Raw genomic sequence first — 19,899 nt, 5'->3', positions numbered from 1 at the left:
AAATACATTTCCTCAAAGGTATTTTGAATCTGAAAAGAGCTTTGCTGAGTGAGAAGTAGTGTTGAGAGCAGCAGACAGTTTAAGTTTCACTTTCACTTTGTGATAGCGTATTTTTAAACACCAGGCATGGCTTAGCCCCCCAACTAACCCCACTTATAACAGTCGTCCCTGCACATGACTAACTTCCTGTTAGTATTCCATGTCACAAAATAAGTTGTGTGGTTTGTTTTACATGTGTAACGTTACAATAGTTTTATATAATTGTAAAGTCCATTAAAACCCAAATAAAGCTTTGGGGGACAAAAAGAAAGAAATTGTGTTTTCTCACTTTATGATTGTGTCTCATCAGCCACTGTGAGTATATTTCCCTGACTCCTTATCCCACCATCATATGATCCTTATCCTGAAGAAAATAAAGCCATCAGCCTAACAGTTGTGACTAACTGTGGATAATGAATTACTTCTGTCTCTGACCTTGTTTTTTTTTACGTTAGCAGCTGTTCTGCAGCTAAATTTGGTATTTTACTCCACAACTGTCTTCATAAATAAACAGTAAACTATAGAAACATCCAGGTTTATCAGCTTGAATGGTCTTGAAGCAGCGATAATCTTAAGATGCCACTTTTATCATTTTTTAAATAGTTTTAAAATACCCAACTAATAAAACTGGACGTGGCATAAAATTTTTAGATAACTTGTTAAAAATTAAAAAAAGTAATTCCCGCCCTTTGGCATCAACACAAAACTGAGTGAAAATTCAACTTCATTTTTCCACGAGAGAGTGTTACCATGGAGTCACATAATTAGATCTGCTCACAATCTGCTCAAACTAACTTTTTTTCCCCTCCTCGTGCCGCTGCCAAGGAAGTGCAACGAACAAACATTTTGTCTAATTTTCCAGACCTCTTCCTTGTTGATAAATGATTTTTGCAACGGCTGTTTATGCAAAAAATAAATAGATAAATAGATCTGTTTGTGGTCACAGCTTCACCAACCTGCTCTGGCAAAAGTGCCATCTCTGGCTCCAAACCAACCGGGAAAAAAGGATATTAGCTGGTTTTCTAAAATGATTGCAAGATTATTCACTTAATTATTCCCATTTGTTGGGTAAACATGAAATGTTTACTTTTTTTCTCCCGTTTGCTGGAAAATATCAATTTGAGACACATTTTCACAAGAAAATCGTCTTTTTGATCGTTTTTAGCACATTTTTATGACTTTTGGAAAAAAAATGTTCATCCTCCTTTTGTGTGTGTGCCTGATGACATCTTGGCCTTTGAGGAGCTCCAAAGAGCCCATCTGTCCAGGAATCTGTCGGTCCATCTGTCTGTATATCTGGCTCTCCTCAGGTGTGTCTGTCCATCTCTGAAAGATCCATGTTTCTGTAATTAAGCCACAAAGGATGAAGACAAGAGCTGGCTGCAGGCTGAAGGTTGAAGCTATTAGAAATGGAGACAATGCTCTGTGTTTAATGATCTGCTGGAACTATTCCTCTGCTGGAGCAGAGCTGAAGAATGCTGCGAAGATGCTCATCAGTTTCAGGCTTTGCATCGAACTAAAGCAGAGCCTGAGAGTTTGAAACATCTTTACGCTTCTGCCTTTTGTTTATGAAAGCTTGTTTTAGACAAAAACAAGAATTTTATCACCCACTGCCATGAAAACTTGGCAATAATGTAATTGCTGGTGTGTGTTTGACTGTTAGCAAACATGTCTAATTAAAAAAAGATAAGCTGGGGTCTCTGCAGTGCATAGGAGGAGTTTCATGTTGAGTGGGCGGAGTTTGTGTAAATTTGTGATTGGCTGAATTTGGAATATAGGCGGAGGGTTTGGGTGGGTAGAGTTTGGAAAAACCGTGATTGGTTGGATTGACTTGTTTTGTGAGGCAAGATAAAAATAGATAGATAAAAAGTACTGGTAATAGTAAAATTATTTTGAACATGTAAATATAGTTTATCGACTTAAAATTTGGTGCAGGGACCACCTTCCTGACTGGATTTATGATGATATTATTATTCGTATTAAAAAATGTCAATCTTTTTTCCAGGTGGTTTTGACTGAGCCAAATTATTACACCTCCCTCAACAGGTAGGGTGTTCAAATATTTGAGGTTACCACCTTGCTGTTTCGAGTTAAGACCAAAATGAATATTTATCTTTAAACATTTAGGCACTTTCTGGCTGTTTCGACTGAGCTACACGTCCCCCCAGCTGCCCACCGGCTTCTTCAAATTCCAACCAGAAAAATAGTCAGTCTGACCAATCACGTCTTTAACCATACCCACAAAGTCAAACAGACCAATCATGTCTTGGACAAACTCCTCCCACAAAACAAACTCCCAAGTGACTGCAGAGACCTCCTTCTCCATTTTAATGAGACTCAAACAATAATCTTTGGACGTATTCTGCAATCACCACACGATTCAAAATGGCCGCCATCACTAATGAATTGTTTGCAAACATAAGATAGCAATGAATTAATTATTTGACAAATGTTTAGCCAACATTTGGAGTGGAAGTAGCTGAAAGTCATCTTTAACCCATAAGCTGACCAAAAACAGATTGTGTGAAATCTTTGTTTCAAGCATCAGCATCAACTGGTTTCCATGATCAATAAATATCCCTGGTGCACACACACACACAAACACACATTTGTTTTATGTCCCCGTGAGAACCGTGGATTGACTTCCATTCATTTTTTGGAAATTTTATATCCTAACCCTGACCATTTACCCTGAAACTAACCTCACAGGTACCTAACTGACCCTAAAACTAACCTTAACTCAATTCACACGTTGGTCTTAAACCAACCACCCACCCAAAATTAGCATCTGTATCCGTGGGGACCGAGCATTGGTCCCCACAAGGCTGCCTTTTTCTGGAAAATGGAAACCTGAACCAAAACTCCCATCATACCTCTAAACCAACTAGTAGAGCTGCAAAAAAGTGGGAACCGGGAAAATGTCCACACTTCCCAAAAATGTCCTCACTTTGTTGGTTAAAAACAAATGACGGTCCTCACTCTGTAGCAAAAACAAACACACACACACACACACACACACAGTTTAGAACAAGCACCAGCTTCAGCTGCTGAACTGGTCATGAAGCTGAAGCTGAAGTGAGTCAGAACAGAGACACCCAGAGTTAATGAAGCCTCAGCAATCAGCATGGCTGTCCATCTGCTTTCATAATCCTCATAAACAGCAGACCATGCAGCTCTCTCGCACGCACACACTTGTTTTTATATCCTTGTGGGGCCCGTCCATTGACTTCCATTCATTTTTTGGTAATTTTATTTCCTAACCCTGACCACAAACCCTAAAGCTAAACTCACAGGTACCTGCCTGACCCTAAAACTAACCTAAACTCAATTCACACATTGGTCCTAAACCCAACCCCCACACCCAAAATCAGCCTCTGAAGTTGTGGGGCCCAAGGAGCACCTGGACCCCACGAGGCTGCGTTTTCCTTAAAACTGGGCCCCATGATATAGGAAAAACAAGGACACACACACACACACACAATATTGCAACCCTAAATATCCTACGTGAAGGATGAGGTCTGCATATGGGCTCTGCTTGTGTGTGCGTGTGTGTGTGTGTGTGTGTGTGTGTGTGTTGGATTGGACGTTATGGGGAGTGGTGGGGGGTCCGATATGTCCGTTATAAAGCCCATGTGTCTGACTTCAGCTCACCAGCTAATCTAAGGAATGGGAAGAAGAGGTGAGCGTGAGGTCGGCTGTTGAGCCCATCTGGTCAGCAGCAGGTAAGAGGCTTGGAAACACCCCCCTCCACACACACACACACACACACACACACACACACACACACACACACACACACACACACTTGATATGCATGTTTGCCCAGACACTTAAATCTAGCCTTAATTACATGCAGGTACATCTGCTACGTTATATGAGAATCTGTCCCACGTGGCGCCCGTTTAAAACGATTCCTAACCCGACCAGAGGCTGACGCTCGGCAGCAGTTGACACCCGACACGTGACGCCTCGCAGCCAGAATCTAAAACGGGTTTCGTTTTGTTCAATCAGTGCAGATGCCGAGACAAGAGTCGGAGGGGAGGCGGGTGTTTGTTTGAGCAGTGTGCTGATTGAGAGTGAGTGTCACCTCATTGTGACCCATGTAGAGGAAGGAGTGATACTTGGGTAATGCAGTTGGTTCCCCATCAGTGTTCACTGAACACACACACACACACATACACACACACACACATACACACACACACACACACACACACACACAGAAGCCAAGATGCACTTGTCAGCCTTTGATTAAGACCTGCATCCAAGCGCGAAGAGAGAATCTTTACTGTGTGCTCGGAGGCTCCCAGTCAGAGCCTCGAGAGGAGAAAAAAGAATTAGGTCCTAAAGCTGAAGACGGGTGGAGGAATTAAAGAGTGGATGAGGCCCGATCTCGTTCTTTTCACTCCTCTATTTGCTATGGTTGCAATCCAAAAGTGTTTGCTCAGAAACAGGGATTATTGCAGCAACTGTGGCTGTTTGTTTGCATCTGCTTATGCTCTCAGAATGAAGCTGAATCCTGCGTATAGCAGACTTTTCCCTGAGCGCGATCTTAAAGGATCAAACCCAAGAATGGGGATGAGAGGGAGATGAAATATAAGCTAAAAAAAAATGAAATGCAGAGTTCCAGTTACAGAAAGGAAATAAAAGAATCAGACGGTGAATGCTCAGAGTTGGACTACCGGACACTTGCTGACATCTGATTAAGAGGCTGATCGCTGCCCCAAACTGACAGGAGCAATGAGCTTAAGAGACAAACATGATGCTTTAGCTCCACAACAGGCGCTTCATGAAGGTATCTCATTAAGTTACCACTGTTGGAAACTAGTTGGCGATTTAATTTCCGTTGCGGTCTCACTGAATCCTGAGTTTTTGCATCACAATTTGAGCACTCAGTTTTTTAAAAAAAACAGCTTTTTTTTAGTGTAGAAATCTTGCAAAAGTTTGGCTACGTTCACACTGCAGGCAAACAAGATCCATTTAGTTTTTTTTCCCTCACAGTCTGAATGTGACAAATCAAAATTTTTTTCAAACCTGACCCAGATCTTTTCAGTATGTGGTGCTAAATCAGATCCATATCTGATGTTTTTTTAAAAGCGACCTCAGTTTGAACGATCGCATCGCATTTCATCCCACTTTTACGTCAGTGAGGTGGTGCAGAGCGGATCCATCCAAGCAGAATAGTGGTTTGAATATTGCAACTGCACATCTTCAGCTACAGACCAGAAGTCCAGTTGCTTCATCTTTTTTCTTTTAATTTTCCATGTCCTGGATGACTGAGAATCCACCAAGATACGTGATAGTAACATCTGCTGGGGATTGTATCAGTGCTAAAGTTACTTGGTCGATACTTTACTTCCACTAACTAAACAAGCATGTCAGATGATTATTTAATTGGCTCTGATCACACAATTTCAGGATCAACATGCTAACATGTAGAGCTAAGTTCACACTGCAATGCTCAATTTTGACTTTAAAAAACAAAATCTGATTTTTTTTGGCGTGAACGTTCACATTCCATTTTAAATGTGACCTCCATCAGACTCCAGCTTCAACTCTACACGGCACTGATGTGACACGCATGCGCAGAAAAAGACGTGACGTCTCATTCAGCTGGCAGTTTGTTTACGGAGTTAGCATGGATGCTACTGTTAGCATGTCGAATCTGAAGTTGTTCAATCAGAGCTGATTTATTATCTGACATGCTTGTTTTGTTCGGTGTTTATATCTGAATCTTTCCCTATCCGGGATGCTCCGGTGAAGCATTTTATTTTTGGAACGAACCAACAAGCTGGAAATAAATTATCGACCGAGAAACTTTAGGATTAATACGCTCTGCGACCAAGGCTGGACATTATCATACTATCTTATATGGAAAATTAAAAGAAAATGAAAAAAACAACAACTGGACTTGTGTTTTGCAGCTGTAAATGCATGGAGCTACAGGTTTAAACTGCATGACTCGAGGCTTTATTGATCCTTCACCTCACTCATGAAAAAGTTGGATGGAATGTGACATGACCGTTTAGACTGCAGTCACTTTGAAAAACATCAGTTGTGTAACTGATTCAGTACTGCATTCTGAAAAGGCCTGGGCCGGATTTGAAAAAAAAAATCAGATTTATCACGTTCAGACTGTCACAAAAAAATCTGATTTGGGTCGCATTTACCTGCAATGTGAGTGTGAGTTCACACTGGAATGTGATGGAGGTTGCATTTAAGGTCGTATTCAGACCTGATAATTTGCTCCGCTTTAAAAGAACCAGAGTTTGTTTCCAGCGTTGGTCCGGACCTTTTATGCAGGTGTGAATACACTCATGCGAACTCTGGTGCGGATCAAACAACTGGACCGAGACCTGCTTTTTGAGGTGGTCTCGGTCCACTTCCAACCGAACTCTGGTGCGGTTCACTTCAGTTTGCTTCTGGTGTGAATACAGACCGGACTCTAACCGAACCAACTGCATTAAACATGCACCTGTTTGGACTTCACAGGCCACTGTTGCTGAGCTAAATAAACTGAAATTATACCTGTTTCGTCATCTCCTGTTAGCAGCTCTACTTCCAGCATGTTGTGGGTCAGAACACGCAGAGCACATCGTCTCCTTTGGGTTGAGTCTCACATTTACTGACGTCGCTCCAAAATTAGAATATCATCACGAAACCACCATTAAATTAGCTGCTTCTGACATTTTAAATGCTATTGCAGTTGTACTATCAGCAAAAATGTGTGCATCAGAACCGCAGCACGCAGGACTTCCTTGTTTTCTTCTGGATCTGTGGCTCAGTCCCGCTCCCGTCCTTTTTTGTCCAATGGGAGCAATGATCGTCAGCCTGATGACTTTGTTTACAAGTTATAGTTCATTTGCAAAAAAGCACAATGTGAATGCAAACCGCACCAAACGAAAAAAAAAGTCCATTTTTGGTCCGGACCAAACAATTGGACCAAAGGACTTTCCTGGTCTGAATACACCCTGAAATATAACGTGAAAATGTCTATGCAAATTAAAAATAAATTAATTAATTTAAAAAATGCAAATGAGCATTAAAACCTACAGTTTGAACGTAGCCTAATTCTAGGCCATGCACTTTTTGTTCATCATACCCTCTTCGTCCTCGTTTGTACCCACTTTTGTCCCAACATTTGATTTATTTTACTAGAGCAGTGGTTCCCAAAGCTGAGGTCAGGACCCCATTGGGCTAGCCTGGTTTAAACCAGACCCTGTCCTTCACTTTGCTTCGTACTAGGGTCTGGACTTGATGCATGGAGAATCGATTTCTTGCAGGAGGCGTGGCCTCTGCTGCAGTTTAAAATGATTGGATCAGTTGGCTGCGACGTATGTTGCTGTGACGGAGGCTAAGCTAAGAAGCTAACTGGAAATCGTGTGTGCTGTAAACAACCCTACTGAGAGAAGAAAAGTACCGAGTCGAACGAGACGACTGTAAATGAGAGCTGCTGCTTTGTCTGACTAATTTAATTTAATTTGGAAGCCTTATCAACACGGACTGGCTTCTTTCACTTCCTCCACTGCCGTATGTTAAACTAACTAGCAGACACTGCGCAGAACATCAACGTCATTCAAAACTCCTTCTGTTCTCTGATTGGCCCGGCTAAAAATCTGCCAGTGAAATCCATCTCAATGGGAGAAGTCCCAGACGGAGCAGAGAAGGAAAACTAGAATTGAGCGGAGCTGCGTAGGAAGGCAAGGGCCAGGCTGCCGTTGGACACTTTTTCCTACATAATCTCCAAATATCAACTTATATTTAAAAATACTTACTTATGACATATTTTCACCCTAATTGTTCTAACCATCAACAGTTTTCAGAGCTGAAACCTCTGCGACTCAAAGAACTTGAGAAGCGCAGCGACTGTCAGGAGACGGTCTGGAGACTCCCCTGTTCACCAACCCGTCGCAGCTCAGCGAGACGCTGGCTTTAACTCACACAGCAGCAGACCTCTGACACGCAGACAGTCACATGAAATCCATCAAGCCTTGCCCTCCTTCCCTTTTACGCACTCCCACATTCACAAACACATTCAATAAAAGTCATTCGAGTCGACTTAAAACCCAAAGGAGGAGGAGGAGAAAAAAAAAGCAAGTTGTTTGAAAGTGCTGCAGTTGCCTAGCTGCGCATTTCACAGAGAGAAAGATGCAGAATCATTTCCGTTTCTTTTCTCAGCCGGAGAGATGCACAGATATGCTCGCTGCGCTCTTTTCTCCGGGGAGGTCTGTGTGTCATTCCCTTACTTTAGACACACCAGCTGCTCGGTGTGTGTGCACGCTCGGCAGACCAATCTCGCACCGCACAAGCCCCCGGCGGTACCCACATCCACTCGCACACAGGAATGACAAAAGCCCCCCCACCCTCAACGATCCAGTCACCTCCCACATTCATAAGTACCTTAAGGACAGATGGGACCCTAATAAGCGTTACACCCAGAGAAATGGGATTTTTCACACTGTCTTCTAAAGAGTAATCCCCAAACTCTTCCAGAAAGCAAGCTTGGAAAAAAAATGATAGAGTGAGGGAGATATGGGTGACAGAGGTTGGTATATATGAGCCTATAAAGCTATTTATAAGCCTCATGAGACGATCAGGAAGCTGAAGGAGGAAGAAAAGGGAGATGGAGACAAGTGATAGCAATTTATTAATGTGGATGTGGGGGAATGCGGCGTTGTATGCAAAAAACCCTTAACTGCCTTTTCCTTCTTTCACACATTTCCCATCCTGATGAAAAAAAGTGTTAATAACTCACTTTGAGATCATTTTTCCTTCAGTTAGCCGAGCCCGTGTGACACACACAAACACACACACACACACACACAGAAACCAACATGAGATGTCAGACTGGCCGTGGTCTAAGAGAGGACTCGCCTCAACTGCTCTTTGAAGACAAAACAAGGCTCGGCTAAGAAGGTGAGAGGAATCTATACGTTCTGGGGGAAAAAAACTAATTTTCTTTTTAGAGGAGAGCACACGCAGAGAGCTGGAGTGAAGCGCAACCAATCAAATGCTGACATTGCCTCTGATCTATGGATGTGTGTGTCTGTTTCGGGGGGTTAAAGGGGTTGGTCTGGATCAGGCCGGACCCCCCCTGTAGAGAATTCTGATCCTATTGGTCATGATGCTCAGAGTGCTGCTGAGATCTTAAATGAAAATTCCTGCACTAAGTCACTTTCTTCTTCCAAGTGACCCAGCAGGCCTGCCGATCCTCTGCACACAGGTGGCACCTTTTAATCAGAGGATGGAGCTTGGTTTTGCATAAGTGTGTGTGTGTGTGTGTGTGGGTGGTTTGCTGTCTTTCACTGTTTTGATGTCGCCATGTGTGTTGTGTGTCACACTTTGTCTGTTTCCTTTTGATAAACAGTGATCCAACAGTAACACACCTCCTTATCCTTAGCACAGATTCAGGCTTCTTGTTGGAGATGTGTGTGTGTGTGTGTGTGTGTGTGTGTGTGTGTGTGTGTGTGTGTGTGNGTGTGTGTGTGTGTGTGTGTGTGTGTGTGTGTGTGTGTTCCCTTGCTGCCCCCTTTTACCCCACACAAAGAGGCAGAAGAAAAAAGCTCTTTTGGAGTGTCCTATTCATCGAAGGCACAATGGAACCCCACAGAGGTTTTCTTCCTGCTTCCCTGTCTGCTCCACCCATCTGCCCCCACAGGGCAGGATCGAAGGGCAGGGGGTACCCCGTCCTGCCAGCAAAGCAGAAACTCAGCTCCCATCTGCCACTGAAACAATGCATCCATCCATCCATCCATCCATCCATCCATCCATCCATCCATCCATCCATCCATCCTAAACTTTTTTAAAAGTACAAAAATGAACTCATTACAGTTTTATATTAAAAGCCTAAATTTCCTTCAAGTACAAATTTCTTGTTGTTAAATCCTTCTTTTTCAGTTAAGATCTAAATAAAGTAGAACTGCAATATTTTGTTTTGAATTTCTCCTTATTGTAGCTCCACAAGCCCCCCTCTTTCACCACTTTTCTGAGGTGTGTCTCAGATCAACTCGTTTTGAGGCTGTCTCTTTAAATCCAAAGAGGTGCTTCATGCCCCGCCCCCGCTCCAGCTTCTAGAGTGCTACATTCTAGTTTGATAGAGGGGTTTACGACTATAAAGCTGCGCAGAAACCTTTTTTTTTTACAAATTTATTTAAAGATGTCAACAAGGGAAGACTTACCAGCCTCACATGTTGGAGCCAGAATCGTTAGTAAGTCGTTTAAAAGTCCAGACCTTATTTGGCAGTTCCCTCGCAAGTAATTTGACGCAATAGTTCAGTCATAGAAAATAGAGAAAATAGTATGGGTTGAAAAATATTAGCCAAACAGAATACAAAGATCTACCAGGAGAGATTAAATTCAACTTTTCTGCACTCCTAGGGACTCCCAAGTACTCAACAAAATGTATTTAATGGCTAAAAAAGTGGATTTTGAACATGTCCCCTTTAAAAGGAAGGCATATCGCCTACCAACTTCTACATTAGTTGAACGAATTATTTTGTGATAAGGAGGGGCAGAGCTATAGCTCATTTGGTCAGATTTTATAAATGACATTAAGCAAAGGCTCATGTGATACAGTGAAATTTTGCGAGATGACATCTCTCAGACTACGTGTTGTGGATGCCCCTCAGCTACGACCACACTAAATCTGAGCACAAAATCTGTAAAACTGACTGAGTTCTTGCTGTTTTTGTGTTTGCTAAGTTTGATTAGCTCTGACAGCGATTCTGAATATGGTTCACTCCAAAAGTTAATAAACTGCAGCCGTACATCTAATAATTACTTTCGGAAAGTTTTATTAAAATATATCCAGCGTTTCATGAGAATACTTTGGAAACAGACGCACAAACAGGCAGAAAGCAATATTCCTCCTTTAGCAGCGGAAAATAATGAAAATATAGGAGGTAGACGGTTCCAGTCTGCTGTGACATGACATTTTAAACCTGATTAAATCACCTAAAACTCTAAATACTTTAACATGCTACTAGTTTTTTTAACAAGAAAACACAAAAAGTACTGTTTTAAAGCTACAACTCAAGCACGCCCGTCTCTGCTCAAAGCTTTCGTTTTGCTCTTAATTCTTCCTTCCATTCTTCACAGTCAGCTCCCTCCTCCATTTACCACTGCTTTGCTCTCAGAGCCCTTTGCTGCAGATTTATAGTCCAGTCTAACATGCACAGTATTGGCAAAGCATTAAACATGTCTACTCTTAATACTGCAAGCTCTTTCCATCGATAAGAGCCTTAATAAAAACATCCCCCCTTGGTGGATTTGTGTGTCTCTCTTCACTTTCAACCCTCTGCCTCCCTCCTCGACGATATCCTTCTTTCTTAACTACTGTTTCTTCTGTTGTTGCGAGCCATATCCTGCTTTCCTCCGCTCATTTCTTTTCTCCCCTCCTCTCATCTCTTACCACCTCTGTCTGGTTTAATGATGCTTGAATGCCACTGCTAGAGTTTCCTTCTTCACTCTTTTCTCATAAAGGCTACCTAAAAGCCTTGATCAGTCTGTCTCGGGGCCCTGTCCTTTTTTTCGTGAATACTTAGGTATTTATCATCTCAGTCGTGTGGAAATGACGTTTTAGGAGCTCCAAAATTATATTTTTTGGGGGAGGGAGGAACTGGGTTCTGGAGTGAAATGAATTTTAAATGCCACCTTTGCATCTATGTGCAAAGCCTAAAAGCAACCTTGAAAAAACGATGATGTCACAGAGCCATTTTAAAGCTAACCTCCAATCTGTAGCATGACAGGAGCATCAATGACAGATTATATGCTTGCATTTTTCTGCAGATGATAGCATGACTACAGCAAAACCTTCATATAATGTATAAATTCAATGAACAGACAACATTGCTTTAAATTAAACAGAGCGAAAATTAATAATAATAATAATAATAATAATAATAATAATAATCATAATAATCATCATCTAAGGCTAAAAAGGTTTTAATCACTTTTTAATGCAATAAAACAAACCCACACCCAAATGCTGTATAAGTTTTAAAATGTGGGGAATACAAATAGTTTTTTTTAAAATGAATCCTGTGTATAAAAAGATTTCCTTGTTATGTTTTGAACATTGTGAGGTAATCCTGCCCCTCCAGCTGTTTTTTTTTTTTTCTGAAAACTGGGCCTGAAATCATCAGATACTGTATGTTCATGTCTTTAAACTGACAGGAGTCCCAGTCAGCCCTGTCCTGCACTGCTGTGGTCCTGAAGTTTTAAAAAGGTACTCATTGCAAAAATAAAAAATAAAAAATAAAAAAATAATAATTTAAAACAGGTTACACAGTATTATGTGAGGTAGTGCAGAAAGTGTTTAATTCAGTAGTTTTCCAGACAGACTGCAGATTGAAATGTGGGGTTTTCAGATTAAGTTCACACTTCCAACAATAAACTCTACAGCAGGCAGAGAAAGTACTTGGGGAAAAAAAGTAAAAGTAAAAATACCTACACAGAAAATGAGTTTGGTGAAAATGAATTTCAGTGATAAAGTATTTAAATAAAACTGGGTGTTATATTTTAAAGTAAATAAGTAAAAGTATCATTTTTATGTTTTGAATGTAATGAAATAAAAGTAAAAAATACTTTACTGTAACAAAGCAAATGTACTTTACTATTCACCTCTGCTGTTAAAACAATAGACTGTATGCCGTGTCAAACAGTCTCCCTGACTTGTGCACGCTCCAGTTCTTGTTTCCTGTTTTTGTTGTGTTGTCCTGGAGTTACAGCGCCACAAACAGGCCTGGCATAGTTACTACAGCATTTTGTGTTTTCTGCCTTTCCATGAGGATAAAACCAGATTCTGAAATAAAAGTCGTTCCATATAGACAAGGCCTCGGTGTGTTGCTTACAGATTCATTTCCCTTCAAGCTCATTTTCTTTTCGTCTCCTTTACGTTCAGATGGATAGCGTTACTCTTAACACTTTTTTCCATTTTAGTTCATCTGTTGTAGCTCCCAGCGTGCTTTCCTGAACTGAACCATAAATGCATCTTCCTCCCCTAAAATCCTTCACAACTTACTGTAGCCGTCCGTATCGGTTACTATAAAGAGCTCAGCAGCTGTTTCCGTCCCACTTCTGTCTCTTTTGCCGTCTCACATGTCAAGAATTTGAGCATCATAAGCACATTTTAAATATTAACAAAGACCACTTTGCACGTATGAATAATACAGCAGGGAGGGCTGTGGCTGCCCAGCGATCCCATCCCCTGCCGTCTGCCGGCCATAAAACTAATGCACTGCCCCGGGACGGAGTGCGGCCCGGCTTGGCCCGGCCCGCTGTGAGCAGAACCAGTCTGTCTCAAACCACCAGCCTACAAAGCTCTGCAGATGCAACAGCCTGGCAGCACTTTTGTTTTGACTGTGTGTTTCAGAGACACTCAAATCTAATCTGACATCTCAATCTGTTGAGTGTCTTTGAAGCCAAATCTACTTAGGTGTTAGCTTGAGGTTAGCTCGGATGTCACATTCCTTTCTTTACATGTAGCTAAAAAATGCACGCCGCGGCCAGGAAGAGGCTGCTGCTCGCTCTGTAGAGCAAGGATGTAACACAGAAGACTGGCCATCATATCATTGCCTTTGTCTCATAAACATCTACACATTTTTAAAAATTGTGATCAAAACTCACTGACTTTTGAAGTCAACAGGATTGAAGATGCACGCCACAGATGATCAACACAACGGTTAGAACTTGGTCACTGATTTCAAAGCCAAACTTTCATGTGGTTGTGTGAAAGTTGTTCATCACATACTGTGAGTGTTAACTAGGGCTGCCACAAACGATTATTTTTATAATCGATTAATCACCGATTATTTATTCGATTAGTCGACTAATCAGATCATACGTTAATTGAATATAAAACATACAGCTTATCACGCCACAGCGCAGCTGCTATTGTATAACCATCGTTAGATTTTAGCTATATGCTAACTAAAAATAACTGCTGTAGAAGGCAAGTTCTGCCTTACAGATATTGCACAGGTTTCTTAAAAAGATCCCACACTTTGAGCTCTGTTGTCAGGTAGCCATGATACCAGAGCCTGTCTGTATAATGTCTTGTGACGTCCACGGCCTACCCCAGTTACCACTACTGTGCATGTGTGTCGAGGACAAAAAGGCAGATGTGGCAGTGGAAGGTGTCAAAGCAGTTTGGAGAGAAAAACAAAGTAAAGAACAACAAAAAACGATTAATTGATTAAATTAGTCGTCAGTTATTTTAATAATCGATAAGTTGTCGATTAATCGATTAATCGTGGTAGCCCTGGTGTTAACACAACGTCCAGTGTGTTTGTTTAAAAGTTGTGTACTAACTTTTGGAGTCAACCCTGTCTGTTAGCAAAAAATCTCATGAACCATTGAATGGATTTTGATGAAACGCCCAGAAATTAATCCTTGGATGAATATTTACAAACGATTAACTTTTGGAGTCAACCTGACTCGGGAGAATCGCTACATCTAATCGTTCTTTTGAAACACAAAAATGGCTACAACTTGGTCGGTTTCAATAATAAGCCAATATTTGGTGTAACAGTAGCTGAGAGTCATCCCCAACACAAGATATGAGAGCCAACAAACATTAAATCTACTTTTTTATTATTTATGCAGAAATGCGGCGAGCAATATGCAATTTCTTTAGGAAATTTAAATTTCATTTTGAAGCTTTTTAGATGGAGACACTTCTCAGTCCTAACACAAAAGATGACACACTCTGCACAACTTTTTTTAATGTTTTCTTTTCATGACAGCATCGATCATGACCTGTTAGTCTGACAGCTGGCTCCTCTGTCCTTTACAAGCATCTTACTTTAGTCGGACTCCTAATTCTAATGAAGCCATTAATAACGGCACACAAACTGCAAGAAGAGAGGATTGCAGGAAAGTAACTCGAGACAAGTGTTCCTGGCATTCCAGGTAATTAATGTACATGTCAACACAGGGGAAAGAAGGAAAAGCAGAAAGCTCAGCAGCACAGGTAGGAAGTGAGACGGGATCGAGGAGGAGGAAACATTTACGCACCGCGAGGGAAGATAAATGCAATCTGTCCGTCCCATCGCTTCTTCCATCACTTTATCTCTGCCTTCCTGTCTCCCAGACAGAAACTTTACAGTTCCCTCCTCCCCACGGCTGCGTTTTATCAACATTGCTGAATTCTCATGAAAGGATTTCTGAGCGGCCCGCAATTTTAATAAACGTAAGCTGCTTTTCTGCTCTGCCTGTTCAAGAGAATAACACACGAGGACCTTGGGAGGCGTGGGCGTTGGGAGGTGGGGGCACTTATTGGCCCTCATAGAAATGGCAACATTCTTGGCAGACAGTCAGTGTTTCTACAGAAAGATTCCCTCTATCATGGAGTAAGAAAAATGGAGTTGTTCACCAGAGGATCAGATTTATGTGTTTTGGAGTTCTGCTCCCTGTGTTGTTGTTTTTTTTTTTTAATTTAACCTAATGTAAACCAAGCTTAATCCACTAAAGCCTCTGATTTCTGTCTTGTTTTTGGGTTCTGGTCAGGCGTTTCTGTACTTATTCAAACACTGGAAGTAGAAACAGGAGAATAAATAATAAAAGTGGCAAACCTGCTGACCAGAACGTGTCAGACACGAGTGAACGCTGCTTCTTATAAACACCTCCTGTTTGAGTTCTGTGTCTCAGAAAGCAACTTTTCCACTTTAAAAAAAATTAAAATACACAACTAGAGATGGACCGATACAAGTTTCTCTTGAGAAATTAGGGCAAGGTTGATTTTTTTTGGTCGATATGTATATTTTATTTAACAAAATACAACTATAATTGCTCAATTTAAATGAACACATCTAACAACCCTTATAAGAACTTATACACTTTAATATATAGATCATTCTGGCTTAAAAAAATAAACTGTGCTTCTGTTGCATCTTCACTTTCCCACTTGATTAGGAATGAACAGGAATAGATATCAGCTGATTAAAATCATTCTTTTGCACTACTAGAATTATATATATANTATATATATAGTGGCAATAAAGTTCCATATTTCATAAAACTGTTTAAAAAATCACACTAAGAAATAAAATGTAGGTGTTGTGAGAATCAAAGCAGCTTAATTTTGCCCATTTCTTTTACTGCATAATTATTGTCCCATATGATTTAATGGTTTGAACCAGTTGTCTGATTTGGTAAGAACTTTATTTTTTAAAGTTTATAGTGAAATAAATGTATCAGTCTCGTGTTTTTAGAGTGCAGACTCGCCACTTCAGTGTTTTATTGAGAAACAGCATCTTTCCCCTTAAAGTTTATCAAGTCTTCTTTTCATTTCACCATCATGGCTCCTTTGCTTTTCCCTGCCGGAGAGGCCAGGGAGGCACGGAGCAGAACCTTAATTACTCCCTGCTCACCAGGGGACTTTGATTTTTCCGCTCCAAGTAGAACAGAGAAGTCTGAGCTGAGCTTTACTGTCAGACTCAGGACTTTGTTTTTGCTGTGTGCTGAAAAACAGACAGGTCAGCACAGACTGCTGTCCTCCTCTTTAACAGGATTTAAAGGTAACTTCTTGAGTAAAAACATTAAAGATGTGGTTGTGTTTGCGCCAGCGGGATGACAGTTTAATAACTGAACTCACCAGTAGCAGACACGAGCCACAGCCGCACCAGGAGGAGGAAAACCCGAGGACCGACAACTTGCGCGCACCGCATCCGAGGAGAGCGCATCTTTCCCAGCTACGCCGTTCGGGAACGGCTCCGGTTGTCCACAGCAAGGTTCTCCTGCCCGACACCGACACCGGCCCCGGAGGGTTTGGAGTTCATTAACTGAGGGGGGGAGAACTGAGCGCTTCAGTAATCAGTGACTCTCCTGTCCGCTGGCGCAAACAGCACATCCATCACCGAACCGCGCGTCTGAACGGGATCTTTTACTCCGTTCCGGGTCAAAGTTTTTACAGGTCCTGTTTAAATCTGTCCGTACAGTTCCAAGAGGATTTGCGTTCCTGCTTTTGAACAGGAAGAGTCTGGAGTCCCAAAAAGGCGCACTGAGAACTTTGACGCGTCTCTGCGCGGATTGAACCAAACATCCAAACAGCTCCAGCTCCCAGGAAACAAACCAAAGTTGCTTCGCGACTATAAATAAGAAAAGACTGCCGCGGGTAGAAGCTGTCAAGCAGGGGGTAAAAAAAAAATCCCCCCCTCAATAAAACCCAAAGACTAAAGTCCAGAGTTTGTTCCGGACCCCCACGCGTCTCGCCTCGTCCGGGTCAGCAAGGTGTAAACATGAACACGGGGAGCTCCGGACTACCAGTCCCCGCCCGGCCAATCATAGATCATCCTCCTCCTCCTCTGAAGGCTGAACAAGTGAAGCTACAACAGCAGCAGAAAAGGAGGGAGGAAGAGGAGGAAGAGGAGGAGGAGGAGGAGGAGAGACGGAAAACCCGGACTGCCAGGCGCCAAATCCGCGCCGGATTCACCAACCATCTGTGTGTTTATTGGTTTAAAAAAATAATAACTTTTTTTTTCTATATATTGAAATAATTCCTAATTATAAAAGACAGCCAGCGCGCTGACAGCTGCTGTTTCCTGTCAGGCCTTTGGCCTTTCCTCGGGTCAAACTTTACCTCCAGTGGCCACAAGAGAGCAGCCTAAACGAGCCCAGCAGAGAGGACGAGGGGTGACTGGACCCCCTGCAGCTCACTGATGATGAGTCCAACAGTAGCTGCTAATTCAGGGGATGAAGGATGAAGAGGTTTTATTTTGGTTTTATGTCACCTAAAGCTGAAGATGGACTTTAAACTCCATCAGGGGACGATAAACAGGTGAATAAACTTAACACAAAAAATAAGGAAATTTGTGTTTGGTAGATTATTTCTTTGTTGTAAAAACACTTCTTGGCAATAAATCCTATAACGTTGAAAAGCCTGTTAAATTCCCTTTTAAATGGTGCCACATTTGTGGGATGAGCAGAGCTGGGTAATGCTTTCTTTTACAGTACCCTTTTTAACATGTAATTACATGGTAATTACCATGTAATTTAAAAAAATAATTACATGGCAATTACTACATTACTACATGTAATAGAACCATTAATTTCTATGTAATTACATGGTAATTATTACCTTATTAAAATATCTGTAATAACATGTAAATATAATGTTAATTCCTTATTGCATATGATGTTCCATGGTAATTATCATGTAATTACATTATAATTAATACCGTCCTAAATTTAATTTAAAAATATTCATATTATTATATTGTAATTACAACATTATTACCATGTAATTAAATTGTAATAAAATGGTAATTACATGCGTTTTACATGGTAATAACCAACTTTTCACATGTGATGGCACCATGGTAATTACAATGTAATTGTTATTTTTAATTACTTGGTAATTACATGTAATTAAACGCTTTACACGCGTTCACAGAACTAATACTTTCACAAAGTTTCATTATCTGTTGAGTAGCGAGGTATTTTGCTAACAGAAACAAGGGCTGACTGACAGTCATTACCAACGTTTCAAAGCATTGCACTGAGGGGGACAGTGCTCAGCTACTACCACCTTCAATTTTAGCTCAATATCTGTCAAACTGACTGAGACTTCTTTGTGTTAACATCACTCCACTGTGGCGGCCATCTTGAATTGAGGCAACTCCAAAAGTTCATGTGTTGATTAAATAAAACCCACTCAGTGGTTCATGAGGTGAACGTTACAAACAGACTAAAACATTCTTGCTCCACCGTCGGCGGCGGGTGATAAACCATTTCTCCAGGACTTCTACTGGTCATAGATTCATCCTTGCATGACTTTCGCCTTCAGATTAGACACTTTCATTAAAGTTGTGTGAACATCGGGAGCTTTGGGTTTTAAAAGCGTGTTGACAGAAGCACCTCGCTGCTCAGATCTCTGATGAGTGAAGAGCTGGAAGCAGAACCAGCAGCTGCTGCTCAAATCCTACATCAAAAGGTCAATAATCCATCTAGACAAATGATGATTTCAACAAACTCTGATAATCACAATTATTTATATTTTTTTATTTTCCTGAGGGCTCAGAATCCCCTGGATTATTMATTTCTTCTAACTGGTGACAGAGATGCTCTCAGACATGACACGAGCAGGCTGTGGGTAATGTGTGAAATGGAGTTTGCAGGTTGTGCCTGAGACAAATTTCACAAAGCTGCAAATTCCTTTTTTTTTCCTCTGCTTGCATGTCTGTGCATGGCATAGATTCTGATTTTGTTTTGTTCCACCTCATCTTTTATTAGCTTTTACTATCAGCCGAAAAGCACAGCAGAGATGATGTTTTGCTCCTGTCTGTGGGTGACAGTCTGTTTAGCAAAGAATCTCACAACAGTGGACGCATTTTAATGAAACTTGCAGAAAATAAGTATTGGATGTTGATAATGTGGACAAAAACGTCCCTAACCTCATTTATTTGCATTAATTTAAAACTCAGATTAGATTGCTTCAAAGAATGCCGGGCCTTTCATTTCTTACTGCATTAACTCTGAATTCTATCTGCTGCACGCAGTTATTGTAAATCTGAAAAAAAAAACAATCACATGATGAAATTGTCCCTAAAGTGCAGAATGTTAGCTGTGATTTGATGGGTTTTCGTTGCATTAGAATGGGAAGGAGGGGAGACAACTGTTTTAGTCTTTGATATGCAGAAATCTGTCAGGAGCCTAAACGCTGCAGAACAATTTAACACACAACCATGGATAAAATGTTATTTTTGGAATATAAGATCCTGCCTGAGGGAAAGATTTCCCAAAGTGTGAAAGTCACAGATTTTGAGCTAAAGAGAAAACTCCAGCTGTGTTCGGCTTTTGTCACAGTTTTGTTTGTGGAACCTAAAGCTCGGTTTCAGGTTGTGAGGTGGGGGGGTGGGGTGG

General features: G+C 41.2%; 1 protein-coding gene across 2 annotated transcripts in view; it reads right to left on the bottom strand.

Annotated features, from left to right (window-relative positions):
* unc5b (unc-5 netrin receptor B) overlaps positions 1-17,819 on the bottom strand; it is a gene marked incomplete in the record, with an annotated part of 99,811 nt that extends 81,992 nt beyond the window's left edge. The window contains 1 exon segment of one of the 2 annotated variants that reach the window (XM_014005994.1): positions 16,634-17,819. In XM_014005994.1, the coding sequence (XP_013861448.1) occupies positions 16,634-16,721 (88 nt within the window). 2 annotated transcript variants of the gene reach the window in all.
* Positions 17,820-19,899: the final 2,080 nt, after the last annotated feature.

The sequence above is a fragment of the Austrofundulus limnaeus genome, unplaced genomic scaffold, assembly GCF_001266775.1.
Source record: "Austrofundulus limnaeus strain Quisiro unplaced genomic scaffold, Austrofundulus_limnaeus-1.0 Scaffold33, whole genome shotgun sequence".
Lineage (NCBI taxonomy): Eukaryota > Metazoa > Chordata > Actinopteri > Cyprinodontiformes > Rivulidae > Austrofundulus > Austrofundulus limnaeus.
The sequence above is the reverse complement of the archived record's forward strand: the minus strand, read 5'-3'. Positions and strand labels throughout refer to the sequence as shown.